Source organism: Rhipicephalus microplus, chromosome 2, assembly GCF_043290135.1.
Source record: "Rhipicephalus microplus isolate Deutch F79 chromosome 2, USDA_Rmic, whole genome shotgun sequence".
Lineage (NCBI taxonomy): Eukaryota > Metazoa > Arthropoda > Arachnida > Ixodida > Ixodidae > Rhipicephalus > Rhipicephalus microplus.
In genome coordinates, this window is record NC_134701.1 from 146,307,887 (window position 1) to 146,329,383 (window position 21,497).

The following is a 21,497-nucleotide window of genomic DNA, read 5'->3' on the forward strand; positions in this document are numbered from 1 at the left end:
TTTTACAAGTGATGTATATTGACAAAACCTTGATTTGTGTGTTAAGTGATTTGTGTATATCAGAAATATATTTTAGCGCAAACCGATTGTACACCGTCAATCTACATGTGCTCAACATTATTACGACTTTCCAGTTCTTTACTAGTAGTGTATATTTTTTTAAATTATGCCAAACTATTCAGCGTAATGACTATATGGTCTGATTGTATTGTTGTATTTCACTTCTCTATGGGTCCGAGGTTTGTCTACAGTATCTTTAAAATAAAGAAAAAATTACCTTTTTGCGCAAAAATTACCTTTAGGGGCCACATTAAGAATGACATCCTTCAGTGGCATTATGCTCATGAAGATCACAATACCAAAATCTTGTCGCGTTGGCTTTTCGAGTACTGTTATGTATTTCCTCACTGCACAAGCGTTTGGAAGAGTTCAATGCGATAGAAAGTAATAAAACACCAATTATTACACTTATATATTATTAATATATGAATAGTAGTAGTAGAACAATCTATTGCGTTTAACGGCTCCAAACCGTTGATTAGGAGAGATGTCGCAGTGGAAGTATCTGAAAATTTTGACCTGCTACGGTTTTTCACATGCACCTAAATCTAAGAGCACGGCCCTCAAACATTTTCGCCTTCATCAAAAATGCGGCCACTTTGGCTGGGGTAATAAAAAATATAATGTTTGTTTTTGTGAAATGAAATCTTCAATGCTACTTTATCATCCAATACAGCGTTTCAGCCTTCTTTATGTGCTTTTGTTTTATAAGGTGCGATAAGTTGTAAATGATTCTTACTAAGGGCAAGCACATCAACGCTGCACCAAAGCATTTTGCAGTCTTGCACACAAATGGCTTGTATGCCACGCTTTCGTTTTCACTTGATAGTGACGTCGCTGTTGGCGAGGTTGGGTTATTCATTATGTTTGAGTCATTGTGTATGTGCGACATTTCTTCTGGATAATACCGCTCAATTTATCCACATGTCCACAAAACATGTGGATTTATCCACAAGGAACACAAAACATGCAACAATATTGGACCAACTTTACGCGTGTTTGACGTATATACAAAGCTGCGCTGTTAATTCTAACCGACAAATATTAGGCGCACGGTATTTCAAACAGCTGCATAACTTCTGTGGCTACTAGTTGGGGCAATTCCATCTTCACAAAACAAGAGTACTCTCCTCGACAACCTCTGTAGAGCAGTAGCGAATCATGAGGAGCACCACATTTGTGCTCCTACTCGTCATATGGGCACCAATTCATGAAGTAAAGAGTTTCGGCTTTGGTGTATTATTGGGTGAGTATATTTTGTGTTTCGTGCTTTTTTCATCTAACTACACGTAAAGGTGAAGCGTTGATAGCATTGTATTTCTACTCTTTAGTGCACACAGCAGCCACTAACTCGGTGTTCATTTCTCACATAACGATGTGCAAACACGCATGCAATGACAATAAGTAAGAGAAAATTGCTTCCAGATTCCGTGCCGAACGGCTGTGCCCCCGCCATCTTCGACGCCGGCCGTCGCAGAGCCAGCGATCGCTTGATGCTGTGAAGCTCTCGCCGAGTAGTGCTCTGTCCTCGGTCTCCTTCGAACTTGTCCCAATCCTTTTCATTTTTTATCTATACTTCTCACTCTATCCCTTTTAATACCTCCTTTTCGCATTCCTTCGTGAGCCACTGCTGAAGTGTTGCACTTAGCAGCCGACTGTTGCGGGGCTCACCTTTATCTTCTTTTCTCATTATTCTAAAATGACAACCCCCCCCCCGCAAGCTCACACACAGACCAGCAACAAACCTCGTGTTGAAAACTAGCGCCAATTCGGCGTTGTGCGTCCGTGCCTGTGTGTACGCGTCGCTCTTTCCGCTATTAAAGAAGACTGTTTTTTTGCGACATTTACAGACAGACATGTAATGTCTGTCTGTCTGTCTGTCTGTCTGTCTGTCTGTCTGTCTGTCTGTCTGTCTGTCTGTCTGTCTGTCTGTCTGTCTGTCTGTCTGCCTGTCTGTCTGTCTGTCTGTCTGTCTGTCTGTCTGTCACACGATTCAGCCAGCCGATGAAAGGTTAAGCCCTTTTCCAACGTCCAGTCATCTCGATCTGATGGCAGCGTTGAGACTTGTGAACACTGTCCATCAAAGAGCAAATACAAGGCATATCTCAGGTGCAACATCAATGCGTGAGGATTACGTCCGGTGTTTCTTTAGTAGAAAATGCATGAATATGTAATTGCAAAGGCTCTAGTGTTCCTACGTTGCACTTACAATCAGACGCAATTCTTGAAAAAGCAGGCGTCTCCTACGTTTCGCTAAGACGATACAGTGCTGCCACCTACCAGTGGCTCTGCGTTCTACGTAAGTTTTTTTCTTTTGTGACAGTGCTGCCAATGACGTGTGTATCTCACGTAGCGCTCGAAGAAGAAGACAATAGTACGTCGATGACATTGGCACTGTAGCACGCAGATACGTGGCCAGTTTTTTTTTATTATTCAGTGAGTTTGCACTAGACCATCTTTACATCTCACAAGAAATTGGCGAGCTGCGTTATGGAGCCTAAGAAGTACCTCTGATTTGGACCATACATTCATCACTGCAAATCAGTTGGCCTCGTGTGCTGAAGTGCCACATCCCGCAGGTGGCGTAGATGAGCCGCTCGTCGCCCAGAACGATTGTTCAGGTCTGGTTCCTACACTCGCTGTTTGTGAATTCATCTTTGCTTCATTTCAGCGCGGACGGCATGACAGAATAACATACTCATCACGCAATCTTGTGGAGATTGTTCTTTTACCAGTTCATTGTGCATTTATGTGAATACTTCTTTCACTTAAACATGAAGAATAACATTTTTCAAGTCACTCGCATTTTTCAATGTTTTTACTTGTCCGCATCAGTGGAACAGAGACTACGGTGCTCATCTGCTGACTCGAAGGTCGCAGGCTCAATCCCGGCCGTTGCGGTCGCATTTTAAGGGAGGCGAAACGGTAGAGGCCTGCTGGTAAAGGCCCGCTGGTAGAGAACCGCTGGATAAAAAAAGGTAGTACAGACCTGCTACATAGAGAAATTCTCCCACCTATCGGAAGGATATTGTGAGGTGAGGAAAAGCGAATACATTTCTTGCGCCGAGAGATGGTACCATTGCCGTCAGACGTTCGCCTTCGCCAACGTATTCCATCGCCTTGAGAGGCACCCAGCCAGCGAATGGTAGAGTGGAGAGTGAGCGGACGAGAGAGTGGGGCGTCAGTGTTCTCGGCGTGGCGTTGGGGTTTCTCAGCGGCTCTCGAGCACATACTTCCGGATTTTCTCGAGAAGCACCCAGCCAGCGAACGGTGGAGAATGAGGTGCGAGCGGAAAGGAGAGTGGCGCCCAGTGAGGAGAGAAAGTGCATGGTGAAAGAAGGAGCGGTGAAGCATTGCACCTACCTTCTCGCACACTCTCTCGCACTACATGCTGTGGTGGCTACGGGCAAGGGTAAGCTGACGTGCTCACCGCTGTTGCTATGAGATAGGGAGTGAGAGCAGAAAAATAACACCTGCCAGCGTGCGAACACCACCGCAGACAAAGCCGGATGCCTGACATCGCCAGGCTAAGAAAATGCATCCGCATTTAAAACATGCACTAGGAATGGTAGCAGGGCAGCTGGATAAAAAAAGAATGCGCAGCCTGCTGCACCGCGTCGTCGCTACTGGGCGAGAGCATCTCTGTGAAGTCGACTGTTGCGGCCACTTTTGTGTGTGTGTGTGTGTGTGTGTGTGCGTGGGGGCGCTAAAACTCCACACATAACAGCGAACACTTCAATCCCGGTTATCTGCAACTCATTAAACGTTCAGTTCTCTCATTTGACTGACACAGTTTACAAATTAGCGTAAACTTTCAATTCTGGAATTGAAATATTCAAGTATACTTGACTACTGACTACTGGTCTGTTGTATTTTAATTATCACATATTTGCCAACAATAATAGAGAAGCATCATTGCTATTTTCTTTCTCCTCAACAGTTGGGGCGATACAATGAAACACTGCCAAGCGTACGAATATTGTCATGAAAACACAATATCAGGAAGCAACAGCACAAAGCCATATGAAGCGCTTCCGGAAGATAATATGAGGAGTCCATTATTGTAGTGCCGTGTAATAACAAAGCAGAAATATTTTGATAGCCTTGTTCTTTTTTTATTCACCTGATATTCAATACAGTATTTTAGCTATCGGCTTGCTTTCAGTAACACAATAAAAAACAAACTGAATCTTCACTTTCACAAAACTTTCACACTACTTCAGCACACAATTACAACACCGATTACAATCGTTCTATTCGCCCCAAAGATGTTCACAATGAAAACCAACTTTTTTGTTAAAAATGCGCATCGTTAGTATTGTGGCGGCACATTTCGAAGATTTGCAAACGTGCAAATTGTTTTTCCCGATAAAAGAAGTTAGCCGAAAATAATGGTTATCACCGAATCGCTCTAGAAACTCTCAGCAGCCCATAAAAATATATGCCTGAGTTGTTATGTTTCTTGGCTCTATAGATCCTATAACGGCATTCATGCCTTGCTGGCAAAATTGTGCATTATACCTTAAGCAACGTACCCTACATCTGGCTCAACGTTACGAGTGAAATAAGATGCATTTCTTTCATACATTATGCAGCAAGGATCATGGCGAGATTGCCACAATTGCTGAGGCCGGCCCTTCGTCTTGGTGAGTACCCGCGCCTGTATTTAAGGTTTTCATAAGACGGAAGCAAATCTTACAAAAACTAGCACAATAATAATGAGAACTGGCTGACAATAATATCAGCAAAAGTATTGGGGACGTGAATAAATATAGCTGTAGTGTTTATATAAAAAGCGGACAATAAGATAATTAGGAGTGAAACTGTCTTGCGTGTAGAACGGCTGAGCATCACCACGTTAAATCAGCCTCAAATAAATTAGGTTATGCCAATCAGAATTAAGCTAATCTTAAAGAAATCAGTTTTACGTTGAGACTGCCTATCTAGTTGGATGACTGAGTTTGACCACAATGTGCATTTAGCTGGAATAATTTGATCCACACAAAGCTAATCACGACGATGTAAATCTTTTTTAGTTTACTTTGCGTAGCGTGTGTAATGCCAGTGCATGGACGTGCTAAGCCTATACGCATTAAGCCAGATTAAGCTACTCTCACTAAAAGACACTGACATCAAATTTCAAGATCAAGTTGTGCCCATCATTTGGTCGCTTGCTATGAATGGCCTTCTTGGTGAAATGTGATTGTCATTCATCACGTGTAAGTTATTTTAATTTATAGTCAAACTGCGTATAAAAGCTACGGAGAAAAAAACGGAAAATAGACTGCCCTGCATCATCTAGACTAGTGCTACGTGTTCAGTGTGATTTATTCCACAAATACCATCCTGAGTGACGATACGCTAATAGCAATGACGTCAACGATTTGAGCCAGCTCCCGGCAATATGTCACTGAAGGCTCAGCTTGCTGTGTTGAAGCCTGCATGCGATTCATTGTGTCGCATCGACTGATTGGACGTGTGCTCCACGGCGTGAGTACGACCACTCAGAGTGACATTACGGGCCAGAATGTCGAGGAACCACTGCGAAGTGAGAACCTGCACTTCGAGGCAAGGAAAAAGTCACAGCTTTGCCACAAAGACGAAGCAATGAACACGATGGCAACAAATTGGAAGGTCGCGCGCAGAATGGCAAGCAGATCGAAACGGGCCCCGCATTTCTTATGTACAAATGACGCATGAAGCGTACTGACAGGTTCAGATGCACGCAAGCAAGCGTCTCAGTTGTTACTTCGCTATGTCTGAAAAGCGCGCTCTTTTCGCGAATGGAGGCTGTGCAACAATTTCAGTGACTTTTGAGCACCTGGTAACTACAACAGAATTATTCCGACGAAACCCAAAGGCAAGCCAAGACGTACGATTTTCCCCACTGCAAGATACAGACGCGCGATCAAGCGTACACCCCCTTGTTCTCTACGTGGGCCAAAGTACGCGTGAGAGATGAGAGCCGCCGCATGCTCACTGCGCCATCTTGCTGATAATGCTGAAAACACAATAGTGCCCCCCCCCCCCACCCTGAGATGCCCGCTAACAGCGGTAAGGGGTACATGTTAATAGCTTGCCGTTTGAGCATTGAAGGAGGTAACGCCTCGCATTCGTGACGCCAAGATCCCAGGTTCTATTCCGCGCTCTGAAGTCTTCTTTCTGGATTTTTTCTTTATTTCTTGCGTTTTCACATATATATTTACGTATACATATACGGTGCATGACATCAACGCCCACGTCGACGCTGACGGCGAAATCCAGCCGAGAGTGTCCTTATAATTTCTATCGCATTAAAAGCGGACAGTGGTGGCATTTCATGCCTTTCCAAGCCACGAACCTCAACGCAGCCAGTATGTTGACTTCGTACGTGCCGATGGACAGAGAGCCTGGACGCCTGTGCAGAACAGCCGCATTTGCTCGCTTCACTTTGCGCCGAGCTGCTAGAGTGCAATTCCTGTGTTCGAGAGCTAGTGGGGTTTCACTGCCAAGGCTTCTTCTCAAGGCCGAGGACAAAAGGAGAGAGGAAGAACGAGTAGGCGCTACTTAACCTAGTTGAAGATGAATGGCAATTTGGGCTATTTGGTTTGAATTCATGGTAATAAGGGCTGCAGCGCGAGCACGAGTGTGCTAGAAGAAACAGACGAAAGTCGAGGTACGGAAAGCAAAGAGGAACGGAAAGCAAAGAGGACAGCGCTCGTGTTGTCCTCTTTGCTTTTCGTACCTCAACTTTCGTCTGTTTCTTCTAGCACATTCGTGCTCGCGCTGCAGCCCTTATTAACCTAGTTGGCGGAAAATGCATGGAGGAGCTTTAGTCTACACCATAAGAGACACAGTTGGACTTATTGCAAATGCATTCCGAGCAGACGAAATGCCAGTGTGTGTGACGTCTCCATTTTTTGTGGAAGCGGCATCATCTGTGCAGCGGCTTCGACATGGCCAGAGGTAATGCTGACAGCACTACAACTTAGCAGGCTTTCCACTCATTTAACCACGTCTGATAGCGGGTATAGTAATCAATATTACAGATATTCATTCATCAACCAGATGCGTTTTATGTCGCGAATCGCTACTAGGAGATCAATAGCTACTCGTTGACGCAAACATCTTGACATAGGTAAATTTGATGCCAGTGCTTGTTTAACCTAACCTTGAGCAAGTCTCTTGTTAGTAAGTTAAAATCGCCTAGTCATTTGGGTGACTGAGTATGGACGCATTATAGCAACAGAGATTAAGGCGGAACAATTAAAGCCACATGAAGCAGGATTAAGCTAATCCAGACTAATGTAATCTTGAACCAGCCTTTTTTGAGTAAATTAAGTTTGTATAGTGAGTTGTATAATAGGGTGTGGTTGCAGAACACTGCGGATCAAGCCAGACTAAGCTAATTCACATTACGCCAATCACAAACCTCCATGATGGGGTCATAATTCATAGCCTACATGACTTGCATGCAGTTTGACTTGCAGTTTTAGTGTTATGATTAGCTATTTCTGGTATTTATAATCTCTCATCATGACACGTAAATTTTCGTACTCAACAAGTTCATAAAACTGCCATCTAAGCTCCAAGACTGGGTCATATATGTCACGGTGTGTATGACGTGCATGACATCTCTTCGGTGCTGTAACCAATAATTTCTTTGCATCTTACGCTGTTATCGTGCCTCGTCAATTTTCGTACGCATATAGTTAATAAACGGGCATTAGAACATTATGACTGTGCCATATGTCATGGCGCACACAACATAAATGACATGATTTTTGTGTTATCACCAGTCACTCGTGTTAGCCATAAGCCCCATTTGTGTCGGGTCACTTTTTGTACACATCAAGTTAATAAAGCAGTCGCGGCTCGAAAATAGCATTATGTATGTCATGACCTATTTGACATGCATGACAATCATTTCGTATTATGGCCAGTCATGTATATATTGCTCATGCTCCTAACACCGTGTCCATTTCGTTATACATAAAATTCACCAAACGGCCGTTGTAGTTCCTTGATATAGTCAAGTATGTCATGCTATAAATTAAAGGCAGGTCACGATTTTCAAATGATGAGCAATCATTTATATTTTCCGCATGCTCTTGTTATGCTCATGCCATGTCAAACTTGGTTATCGTAAACCTAATCAACCCTCCGGGAAAGCACTAGGACCAACGCAGCTAGGGAGACAGACCAATAGATACGCTCTGTCTTTATTTCACCAATAAATGCTTCGCGTGTAATAAGTAGTCTTATTTGTTACCAACATTATAAGTGCAAGCCTTACCACCAGAAGTGATAAACGGAGCCTAATTATCACTCATTTTGTTGAAAGCGATCCCTCACTGCATACCAGTCAATGCCAGTGACCGCGAACGTTTGAAACAGTATGGCGTCTACAAAAGGAGTGTTTCTACCCTGCGCTGGAGGAGCACATCGAAAACCTTACACAGCATGAGCTAAGGTCGCCATCCCGTGGCATGCTAAGCAGTTATTGAACACCAAGCCTGGATACATAGAAGAAAGTTAAAGAGCTGTTGTGGCTTCTCTCTACTCCGGCAGGTATTTATTGGAGGCAAGCGTAAGCGGAAAACGCGGTGTTTCAGCCATGCGAGGCAGGCTGGCGTGGCAGAGCTATTTCTACTGCAGATGAGCTATGAGCATGGCCCTGTTTTGAGATAAGGTCACCACAGTGAATAGCGTGCCCGGCATTAGTAGCCGTGGACCGAGACGTTCTGGGTTCGGCTCCCATCAACAGAATTTTTTTTCTTCAGGTTTACTTTTGACGTCCCATCTTGTGAATTTTGTGGAAGTCAATTTTATCAAAGAAATACGCCACTGAAGTCTTGGTGAACCCTCGCATAAAACACTTTTGCACTAAAAATGATCGCCTTCACATTCAAGATAGGTAATTATGGACAATATATTAGTTGCAAGGCATATTCTGCAGCTTTATAATCTTTGTGTGGGCGTGTGTGTATCTGCGGAGGATGGGGCGGCGTTAGTACGTAAATGTATGCCGAGGGCTGTTTAAGTGGGCCACACATATTTCCCTTTTCTCTCTTTAAGAATAACGTTGTAATAAAAGCTTTTTGTTGGTCTTCATTTTTAGCGACCCACGTCGGACATTACGGGTCTGAGATCGCTGACGCAGCACTGCAGATTCGTAAGTACAAGAGTTTACACCTAAAACAAACTGGCGTAATTTAAGCTCACCTCAATACATAATGTACTAGACAAACACAATCATGTCATCTCATTATTACAGCCACGTAACGTATTGTTTGTGCCCCTACACAACAACTTTATGCAATTAGGCCACGCTTTTAGCACAAGGCCGATGAAATGAATGTGATAGCAGCACAGCGGGCTGGCATAGGAAGTTAGACTATAGGAAACTTGAGAACCGTACGAATTTATGAAATGTAGTGAACACAATTGCTTGTGCTTGAATTGGCAGTAATTCAAAAAACACGATATGGAAACGGGTGTTGTTGTGCATAGTTGACTGCGTCACGTGCGACAGAAAACTAAGTTCATAATCAGCTACGATAAACGGGACAAGCCACTGGTCTTTAGGTCAAACTATATTAACGTTGAAGTCAATGCTGAATATATCACCGACACATCCTGTATGCACATTGCATGGAACTTGGAACTTGAGGAGCAGGAAGTTCTTAACCTCAGTCCGCAAGGTTCTTGGTAAAACGTACACTGTCGCGACAGTGAACGGCGCAAGCGACACGTCAACACATCTAGGACAGCGAGTTGAGTTTGTCGGTCTATTATGTTTGGGAATACCCCTTTCATCCATCTCTGGTGCTTCATGATTGAGCCATCGGGCACGTCAATGTTTATAAAATCATGTATGGCATCTCCAAACAATTTACCTGCTTTGTTCAAGAATATTCTCTTAAGTGCATTCACGGCAAGCCAGTGATAAATGATGTATACATATAGTTTGGTGTTAGGGAGACGAACAGCACAAGTGGCTTCACCTAGTCGGTTAATGCAGAGTGCTGAGGAACCAGGCATCACTGATTCGAATCTCCGGTGGTCGCGTCGAATCATTTTCTTCTGGTTTATTTTTTTGTGCCATTTATATATCATCGTGCGATGCAGCATCCTGACTATGCCCACTGCAGGGCAAAGGCCTCTTATAATCAACCTGGTCTTGTGCTTTCTGCTGCCATGTTTAACCTGCGAACGTTTCAATCTCATCGGCCCAACCAACGTTTCTCCCTCCCAAATCAAATCAAATCAAATCAAACTTTATTTCAGGAATGCATACATTTACATGAATAAAATTCTACAGTACAGAGGAGGTCCCGAAGTTAGAAAACTGTCGGGGGGACCTTCGTGTGTTTGCCTTCTCTGGTAATCTTTTCAGTTACCGTCAATGAAACGTGGTTATCTTGCCTACGTGCTACGTGCCCGGCCCATGTCCTGTTCCTAATTTCGGCTATGATATCCTTAATCCCTGTTTGTTCCCCAACCCACTCTGCTCTATTCTTGTCTCTCAATGTTGAAGCTATCACTTTCGTTTTCGTATGCTCGCTGAGTTATGCTCCATTTAGGCTGTACCTTTTGAATGAGAAGAATTTCTTAGCAAACTTTGGTGACTTTGAGTCTATCTATCTATCTATCTATATTTATCTATCTATCTATCTATCTATCTATATTTATCTATCTATCTAGCCGCTTACGACATTTAGCTCTCCTGGCTGTTTAAAAGTAATTTAATAGTGTTTAAAAGCTCTAAAAGACGACGACGAAGTGTCTTTTTCATGGAACGCTTGTACATGTATCTATAATTTTCGGTTTGTTTTTCCGCGAATTCGGGGAGCTACCGCTCCCTCCTTGCGAGAATGGACGATGAAGCCTCTCAGGATTTTTGAGGTGGACAATCGCTACGTCCGGCAGCGGCTGGAAAATGTGTGACCACCTCAAGCGGCACAGACAGCGAGGCAACGGAGTTCTATTCAGACGGCTTCGAGTCATCGGATGACGACTACGCAGTCGCCATGAGCCGCAATGCCAAAAAGAGACTGCTACGAACATCGCCGACGGTAAGACTAGCCACCGTGCAGGCTACCGTGCAGCGTTGGGCGCACACTATACTCCTCATGGATGTGGAGCCTTCAGGCAACCTATGGTGGCTTAACAGGCAAGTCCTCTCTGCATATCTCGAAGGACTCACTCCGAATGACATTAAAGACGTGATTATCAACTCACAGAAGAATGCCCTGGCAGTTTATGTTCTTACACTGTAGTGCACTGCAAAGCCTACAAAACCTCACGTAAATCGACAGGGTCACAGGTAAGATCCCCACTGACTGTAAGGGCAGTGTTGACATCATTTATGATGTGGATATTTCAGTTACCACTGACAACTTTCCAATCTTGATAAAGCCAACTACAGACGACATCCTCGTCAAGCACATTGCAAGGCTCGGTCAGCCACGTTGCCTGAAGATTGTTTTTGAGGGAGATAGTCTTCTACCACACGTCAAAGTTGGCAACGTTCGCCGCCAGGTCCGCCCACACATACCGAAGCCCCTACAATGCTACAGTTGTTTCAAAATAGGACATGTAAAAGGAGTATGTACCAGCAATTTTGTGTGACCACGGTGTGCCGAACCTCATTCAGAAGACACCTGCCACGCAACTGCATTCAGATGCACCAACTGCTTCGGCGCTCATAGAGCATCGTCTAAAGATTGCCCACGAGTGCTAAATGATTGTGCGGTGCTGAAATGCATGCTTCGGGACAATTCAACGCACAGAGAAGCTGCTGCTACTGTCAGGTGACGTCGGCATCACAACAGAAGATTATCACGAAGCGTGACATCTGCTCATAGAGAAACGTCATTTTGTCCCCAAAACAAGTGGCAACCCATCGTCATGCTCTGCGAAGACAGATACACCGGCAACAAAAGCATGGTAAACACTCCCACCTCGTGAAGAGTAACCATCCCTTCCACGAACGCACCCTAATTCAGGGGCGCATTGAATCCCGCCAACCTCGATGCCCTCACAAACCACTAATGAAAGAACAACTGAGGATCGCCAGGTCATTCACATGTTGCAGACCCTTATTAGCACAATGCGCATGCTCCTAAACAACATGAACACCCCGTCAGCGCAGAGCGCACTCCAAATCCTGGGCACTTTGAGTCCGGTGCTAGCAGCTCTAAGGTGAAACTATGGCCCGCGACATGTTATATTTTCGAGAGGAGGTCAAGAACGCATCTGTCCTTTAGTGTAATGCCAGAGGGCTAAGGGCGCGCATGTCTGACTTCCGGCAATATGTATTCACAAACCAGTTCCCCGTAATTGTGATTCGTGATCCAAACCTGTCAGCTCACATCACTGTTTGGAAATTAGTGCTTTATGTCTTCTACCCACGGACACGGAGAGCGCAACAAGGTTGTTGTGTTCATACGGCGTGACTAAACTTATGTTCATCACCCTGCACCCCTCGATGAAGAAAACCAGTACGTTTGCTTAACAGTAAAAAACAAGAAGACCACATTCACAATCATCGACGCCTACTTAACTCCATAAGGTCGTCTAAACCACGAGCGTTTGCGCAGAATTTTGAACTACACTCTCCAGCCATGCGTGATAACTGGTGACTTCAATTCCCACCACAACTTATGGGGAAGCTCTAGGGTCAACACTAGAGGTAGACAGTTAGTGTCTGTCACTTCTGAATGTGAACTGATCCTCGTGAATGACGGCAGCTCTACTTATCTGCGTAAAACGGCCTACAGTAGTTACCAGGACCTCACTTTCGTCTCATGCTTATTCACCAAAAGAGTGCACTGGTTTTCGAATAAGGAAAAAAAGGGGTAGTGACCACATCCCAACACACCTGAATATTGATGACTTTCTGAGTCTCAAGTCCTCCAGAGCCGTCAAGTGCACGGATTGGCGAAAATAGAAGCTAATCGTGGAAGACTATGTTAACGGCTCACCCTTCAACCTAGAGGACGCAACGAAGAGTTCCCTACAGTTCACCACGCGATCACTTCTAGTGAGCTCATCTCGCAGTGATAGGGACATTGAACTCGAGAAACTCCGAGCGATTCGTCACCGTGCAGAATGACGACACGAATGCACGAAGTCATTTGATAATCTGATAGTGGCCAGGCACACACAAAAGAAAATACAGGCGTCACATGGACATGTTGTATAAACGACAATGGGTATATCTTTTTGCGAGTCTATGTATCCCAGAAAGCCTCTGTCACTAATCTGAAGAACTGTCCGGAGTCTTAGTACAACCATTACTCAGCGCTACCCATTTCAATCTCTGCCACTTTACTTACGCTGCAAAAATATTGACGTCGCAGAATCTTTTGGTCGAAGGATTGCCTGGGGGTCAAATTCAACTGGGACAAAGACGCCAGACTGTTTTGTTTCCTCACGTGATCCCCGAATGAAGTGTTCGTCTTGAATGGAAGAAGTAAAGACTGCGCTTGCTTTGTGTAGATGCTCTTCAGCGCCAGGATCTAACGGCATCACCTACCACGCTCTGTGTCACCTAAGAGATCAAGCTAGGAAGGCACTCTTGCTGCTATATACAACGACTCCTGGCAAACTGGCATGGTTTCACAGGAATGGAAAGCAAATCGCCCGATTCCACTTCTCAAAGCCAGCAAGTCACTCTTGGGCATTTTCTCTTACCACCAGATTGCCCTCGCGAGCTGTGTGGGAAAAGTTATAGAAAGAATGAGTTTAACGTGTCTGGAGTGGTACTTCGAGTTCTACGAAACATATCCAATGCCATGTCCGGGTTCAGACGAGGCCACTCAACAATTTACAATGTAGTTGACTTGGTGACATATGTAGATCACCAGAAGGCCTGCAAACGGTTCTCTGTTGCTCTGTTTTTTTTACGTAAAGGGGCTTACGACAATGTCACTCGGTGGCAATATATATATATGTGGGTTCAGAGCTACCTATAGAATAGGTCATTTCCCACCCACATAAAGAATGGCCCGACACCCGATTATTACTGTAGCAGGGGAGTCCCGCAAGGTGGAGTGCTAAGCTCGACGTTGTTCAACCAAACACTCATTTGACTAGTTGGCAAGCAACCAAGCAGCGTACGACTTTCCATTTATGCTGATGACATCTACGTGCGGACACCAGGTGTGACTGGACTTCAACTTCGCGCTCGACTTCAGAAGGCAGCATCAGTGACATTGCATCACCTACATAAACAAGGGCTTGAAATCGCAAGTGGAAGGTGTGCAGTCGTGACTTTCACCAGAAAGCCAACGTCCGCGCTTGGCATATTAACTAACGGGCAATTGGTGTCATGCATCCGGAATCACAGGTTCTTGGGACTCACAATCGATTGAAACCCGTCTTGGACCCCACACGTAAACTACGTGAAAAAGCGGTTGACTGCCATTTGTCACTTGTTCAGGTTCCTGGCCGGAAAAAGTTGAGAAGCCTCTGTAGAGTCTATGTTACAGATGTACAAGTTCAGGTTCCTTGCCGGAAAAAGTTGAGGAGCGTCTGTCGAGTCTATGTTACAGCTGTACAAGGTATTATTTATTGAATTTCTGCAATACAGCCTACCTGTTACATCTAACACGTGCAAAACGAACCTGCGCACAATCCAAAATCTTCAGATCCAGGCGCTTAGGATAAGCCTCGATTTACCCCGCTGCGCATCAACAGCTGAAACAATTGCCATTGCACAGAAATACTCAATCACGACGCACATCACCATTGAAACGATGCGTACGTACCTCAGGCAACATGCTAGGAATCCTTCCCACCACTTGGCAACCATCGCTACAGAGAGGCCCCACACAAAGATTTGTACAATTGTCTGTGCACAATATGCATTGTTTACGTGAGGTTCTTCACCTGCGGAGAAATGGCTGTATCCTTCGTGGTGCCTGACACTTTCGCAAGTACGTCTTTCAATTCCAAGAATACAGAAAAAATCAAGTTTGCCTTCATCAGCCCTGAAACAATTGAGCTTGTACCTCCTGCCCGAAATGTACAATAACCACGTGCACATATACACCTATGGTTCAACCACAGCGTCTGGTTCTGGCGGTGCGGTGGTCATTCCAGCTAGAGGAGCCACTCTGCGAGTCAAGCTGTCACACGTCCCTACGACTATGGTTGGCAGAAATTGCAGATTTGCGTGGCGCCCTAAAGCACATCAAATCTCAGAGGCCGAGTAAATGGGCTGTGTTTTTTTTACTCGAAACCGGCCTCACAGAGTACGCAGTCAGTCCTTCAACGAGGTTGCTACGAACAGTTAACATACGAGGTTGTCAAACTTTTTCACCACGTCACAAAAACTGGCCACAAGGTCGATTTTCAGTGGCTACCTGGTCATTGTGGGATCAGTGGCAATGATTCCGCATACAACGCGGCTCACACGTCTCACCAAGAACAGCCCACCCTTCCGACATCTAATGCGTCAGCTGTGCCAGGCCAGTTCCTAGTTTTTCGATGTTCTTCTCAGTCTGGCAGTCCCTATCGCTCTTCTGGGCTTCGCACTCCACCCGTAACGACCTCGAGGCTCCCGTGCTTCTGGATAAACACGTGAAGTGGACTTCTAGGCGCACTTCGCCGTACCCACCATGTCACGGAACATCACCGCCAGATGCACTTGATGCCGCTTCTATGGTAGTGGAGGCAAGTAACACTCCTGCAGCCCCTATGGAGGGAACTGCAGACCATGACCCCGTAAACAAGCGACGGCACTATGAGCAGGACCACTTCGATCCTTCAGAAGAAAATAGAGATAACACGAACCATGCGCCCTTATCGGTTGTGTTCTACAAAAAAGAGGTACTGGTGCTCCTGTCGTCTTCCGACCAACCATAGAAGGCGGAAGCTTATGGAAGGTCAACCATAACATTGTGGCATCTACGGCTGAAACGTCGGCCCAAGAGAAAGTTCTCAACCATCACTTCAACAAGGATCGAACCTTGGTGGTTACAGTGTCGACCCCACTCGCTGCAAATAATTTGTTCACTGTGACTGAACTGGCTGGCGTAGCTGTAGGAGCCCGAATTTCGTGCTTATACACAGCGATATATGGAAAAAATGGCAGCATATTCACGGGGTGAATGATGGAGAGTGGGGCGGAGCATCGGTCCGCCCATTCGTTCTTGCTTCCATTCGTCCATGCGTCCGTCTGTATGACCAACCGTGTGTCCATCCGCCCACCCGTGCGTGCGTCTGTTCGTGCGTCCTTCCCGGCGTCCATCCATGCATCTTCCTCTGCATTAGTCTATGCATCCATCCATCCGTGCAGCCATCCATGCGTCCGTCCATGCATCTCTCTGTGCGTCCGTTCGTTAATCTAGTCAATACTCCAAGTACCAAAATATCGCATCTTTTCATCATATATTCCGCATATAGAAGCACCGCTATCCAGCGGGCCTTCCAAGGACTAAACGAGAGGTGACACACCCGCACTTTCTTACGGCTTGCGCTTCAAGTATACTTCCCACTTTTAACCACCTCGAGTTCATGGTGTATACTAGTTCACTGTATTCATGGCTCTGGGGCCTAACGCTCGCTAAACCTTTCTAAAACCAAGGAGGTTACCCCAAGCGAGTATTGCGTAGCAACTTTTTTCTGTCAGATATTGCTCAATGTACATGCCAATGGCTGCTAATGGAAAATGAGAGACAGGAGAATTCGGCTTTTACTTTCTTACGGCTTGCGCTTCCTTTCTACTTGCCACCTTTAACCACCTCGAGTTCATGGTGTATACTAGTTCACTGTATTCATGGCACTGCGGCCCAACGTTCGCTAAACCTTTCTAAAACCAAGGAGGTTACGCTCAGCGAGTATAAAGTAGCAACCCTTTCTTGTCAGATAGTGCTCAATGTACATGTCAACGGCTGCTAATGGAGAATGAGAGACAGAATTCGGCTTCTATTTAACGCAGACACTGCGAATTTTTTATTGTTCAACAACGCACAGGAGAAATATCCCACCGGCATTATCTTGAAGGTCAAAGCGTAAGACATATGTTACTTACTATGACGAGGGACGAACTGATGCCGCTTTAAGGAGCTTCGCCCATAATACAAGATATCCCTCTGAGCTACTCAAATGAAGAGCTACAAGACTGTCTACGGGATCAAGGTGTCGTTTCAATGAAGAGGATCACTACCTTCATACCCGAAGAAGGAGGACAAATCAAAGAGGTATGTCGTTGATCGGTCGTTTTGAAATTCAGCAAGGATTTACCACTACCTAAAAGAGTTACGCTTGGCTTGTGTAATTACATGGTTGCCGAATACGTTGGGGCAGCTACACAGCGTTGCAAGTGTCAAAGGCAAGGTCACATTTCGAGGCACTGCACAGGCTTGGTGCACTGCAAAGTATGTGCTGCACCTCACTCGCACAAGGAATGCACCTCAAGGGCACCTGAATGTGCAAACTGCGGTGGCTCACACTCTGCTTCATATGGAGGATGCATTAAAAAGAAGGCTACTACACTCGCACGCACGTTGGAGCAAGCACAAGGGAAACCACCATGCCAGAACAAACCACCTCCTTATCCTGATGTGGTATTCACGGGTATGAAAGGCGCCTCCCACGAATGACCACCACAAAGCCAAAAGACATTTGGTAACACATACGCAGATGTTACTAAAAAACGTGGGAAATCCGTGGGCTTGTCGTCTTCATCAAAATTATCGCAACGTACCTCACAAGACCCACCAAGACAGCACTACCGTCACCAGTCTCAGTCGCCGCAACACGACAAGGAGATCTGCGAGAGACAGCAACACGAAAACACCGATCAAGATGTCATACGCATAATGATTCCTATGTTGTTTGCAGTCCTCAAAGTCCTTGTCCGCGCCAATTCCTTGTCAAGAAGTCTTTAAGAGGTAGAAGCAATCCTGGCAATGGAGCCCCTGGTGTCGACGTCCTACGAACCGCAGGGGCGCATTTCCTCAGAGTAGCAATCATGGCTTCACCAACGACATCCCCACCTGAACTGACAATCCATAAATAACTAGCACATACACCATATTCTAGGGCAACTCTCGCGGGCTTCGCTCAAAGCTTTCGGATTTTCGACAGCTGGTGCGAGCGCATTGATTCCCTTTCATCGTCATCTATGAATCACGAGGCGGACCACATTTAGGATTGAACGGGTATTATTTTCATTATTTAAAACGACTCTACCATATTGGCAAATTACCCATAGGCATTCGCAGAGATACTTCTGCCTCCGAGATCGACATCCCACTCCACAACAGCAATGAATATGCGTGCGCCATCACGTCAATCGGTAAACAAGAATATACACGGATTGGAGTATACCTGTAACCAAGCAAGCTTTCCGATGCTTCAAGGCTTGAAAATTAGATTTCAGGAACACCTTCTCCACACATCATTTGTGGAGACTTCAATGCTAACAATGAAATTATGGGCAGCTCACACATTTGTACGCGAGGGGCCAAGCTCGCAGAACTATACTCTCAAAACATTCCATTGAAACTCTGAATAACGGCAGTATCACATATCTACGAGGCTTTACGACTACCAGTAACATCTACATCACCTTCGCAACAAGCTCAGTTTCCCGTAACTTTCACTGCGACTTGAAAACACGAAGGGAGTGATCACTACCCAATCATGATTTCAGCGAATATGTCATCAAAAAATTAATTACAATATCTACTGATTGGGATGCATACACAGACGCCACTAGCAAGGGAATAACTGTCACCAATGACGAATTACTCACTACAATGTCTCATTGACTAAGAGCATGCACACGTCTTTCAGCTAAAAATGACAGATTTTCGTCAAACGATGATGAGTTTGAAAAACTGTGTGCTATTGGCAAGTGAGCTAAAAGGAAAACATTGCGCACAATGTGTCTTGAAGGCTTTCGAGCCTACCGACGGACACAGCATCATATCCGACGTTACCTGGACAAACGTAGCTGGCAACGATGGCGCGTCTTTTGCTCCACGCTGGACGTTCGTCAACCAGTAGCCGAAATATCGCGGGTCTTTAAAGGCATGCGAACGCCACTCCAACAGCTCCACCCTTTCGCCGAACTTTCCCTTCAAGAACGAAAATGCCTCAAAGAGCTGTCAGAAGGATACTGCACACTGTTATCATAAACTTCAATACCCTGGAGCTATTCCGCAAGCTACAAGTCTGACTTCTCACAAGAGGTAGTGCCAGCAATGGATTTGCATTTTACAATTAAATAACTGAACACCGCAATCCGCGAATCAAATAGGCACACATCAACCAGTCACGAATAAATAAGCTATGAAGCCATCGCAAAGTTACCCACGCCTCTCATCTACAACTCCTAGAATATTGTAATCCTTTAAGTCTGTCTGGTGAGGTTCCCGCAAAATGTAAAGCCGCTAAAATAGTGCCCATTTTGAAACCTTCAAAGTCGCCATCAAGCTATGCCTTTTTCCGACCCGTTGCCCTGCTGAGTTGCGTTAGCAAGCTTATGGAGCGGACGGTTCATAATCGAATGACTTGGTTTTTAAAAAGCCACGACAAATTTCGCCAAGAAATGAACGGATTCCGTCAAAGCAGATCAGCTATCAATAATGTCTTCACCCTCGTCTCTTCACTTCAAGAGGACCTCTTTGCTGGACGAATTCCAATAGCTATCTTTCTCGACATCAAAGCCGCTTTGACTCCGTCTTTCACCATGCCATTCTTGCAGACATGGTTGGTCTTGACCTCGGAGGAAGGCTGTATAAATGAATTAAGAGCTATTCTAAAGAAGGGAAGATATATATGTGCACTCCACACGGTCCCACACAGTTCTACGCGGTAGAAAAGAACGTACTTTAGGGTGCATTGCTGAGTACACTCATTTTCAACATCACCCTGATACATATAAGAAGTATACTTACGCGAGAACTGCGCATCACAATTTACACCGACGATATCTGTATCTGAAGTGCTTCAAGTTCGCGTTCTCTTACCAAACAGCGTTTTCAAAAAGCTTTACGGAACATCTCCATGCATTTGTCTCTCAGGTATGCACTTTTCTCCAGAAAATGCTCAGCATTCACATTCGCGAGAAACCGAATGCCCCGCCACGGTGGTCTAGAGGCTAAAGTACTTGGCTGCTGACCCGCAGGTCGCGGGATGAAATCCCGGCGGTGGCGGCTGCAGTTCCGATGGAGGCGGAAATGTTGTAGGCCGATGTGCTCATACTTGGGTGCACGTTAAAGAACCCCAGGTGGTCAAAATTTCCGGAGCCTTCCACTACGGCGCCTCTCATAATCAAATGGTGGTTTTGGGATGCTCAACCCCACAACTCAATCAATCAATCAGCGAGAAAGAAAATGACCAAGTATCTGGTCCTCCTCGGTGGGGGCCACTGACCTACGTACAGTCTAAGCGATTTCTTGGAATAGTTATCGACAGAAGTCTCTTCTGGTCTCTTCGGGGGAAAAAACTTCGAGCAGGAATAGCTGCAGCATCACAACTTTTCAAATTCATGGCGAGCACACGATGGGGATGCAAGTGCCGATCAATGGTCCTGCTTGACAAAGCGTATATAAAAACTGCTTTGCTGCCTACCGGTGCTTCACTGATTATCACCAACAAATAGGAGAACTTTAGAAGACGCATGAAACAATTGCCTACGAATCTGTGTAGGCTTTCCGAAAAGCCCATCAGTCTCGCGAACTGTAGCGGAAGCAGGATGTCTCTTGCTAGATGTCATCTGCACTCAAGAAATATTGCACACTTATTTCCGCCATGTCATACATGGGAAGAAGCATTTTTTGTACCGCATGCATCTCATCCACAGCAATTCAGCATTCGGCTAAGCTTTACAAATGCCGCAACTTACTGGTATTAGAAAGCCAAAGAAGTTGATGCCTCCAAGACTTTCTCCATGGGCGCTTTTACCTCTTGATAATAAACTGTGTGTCCCAGAAATCAATGAAGCGAAAAGACGTATTGCACAGACCGGACTGCTGCAGACTACTCTCTTCTACTTAGCCCAGCATTACACTAAGCATTTTCATGTTTATGCTGACGCCTCAACTACTCAGGAGATTTTATCATGTGGCCTTCATGTTCCCCCTAGAGGACAAAGTCTATATTATTGGCTACAACGCAAGATATCTTCAACGACAGCAGAACTCTTACAAAGGCTTGAGTAAAGTGCGAAAGCTTCTTTTACTTCAACTCTTGACTATGAATGTGCTGTGCCCGGCAGCACTGAAATATTTTACTCCCGCCTTTTTCCGCAGCTTCTCACACTGTGGGGAGTTTTCATACACCAACACAATTGTGTGCGCTTGCTCCCGTAGCCATGCAATATCCCTTATCCTCAACTCGACACGGAAAGAGTGGGAAGTAAATGCGCTTGGTTGTTTCCACCAGCAGCTGATGCCAATCGGGTCCTGGGTCCCCACCTACTAGTTGTGAGAGAC

General features: G+C 45.3%; 1 protein-coding gene across 2 annotated transcripts in view; it reads left to right on the forward strand.

Annotated features, from left to right (window-relative positions):
* The window catches only part of LOC119170678 (uncharacterized), a 135,936-nt gene that overhangs the window by 83,680 nt on the left and 30,759 nt on the right, over nucleotides 1-21,497 (forward strand). Inside the window, exons 6-7 of one of the 2 annotated variants that reach the window (XM_075886907.1) lie at nucleotides 4,656-4,706; nucleotides 9,161-9,214. In XM_075886907.1, the coding sequence (XP_075743022.1) occupies nucleotides 4,656-4,706; nucleotides 9,161-9,214 (105 nt within the window). The remainder of the gene's footprint in view (nucleotides 1-4,655; nucleotides 4,707-9,160; nucleotides 9,215-21,497) is intronic. The other variant, XM_075886908.1, reaches the window with a different exon arrangement.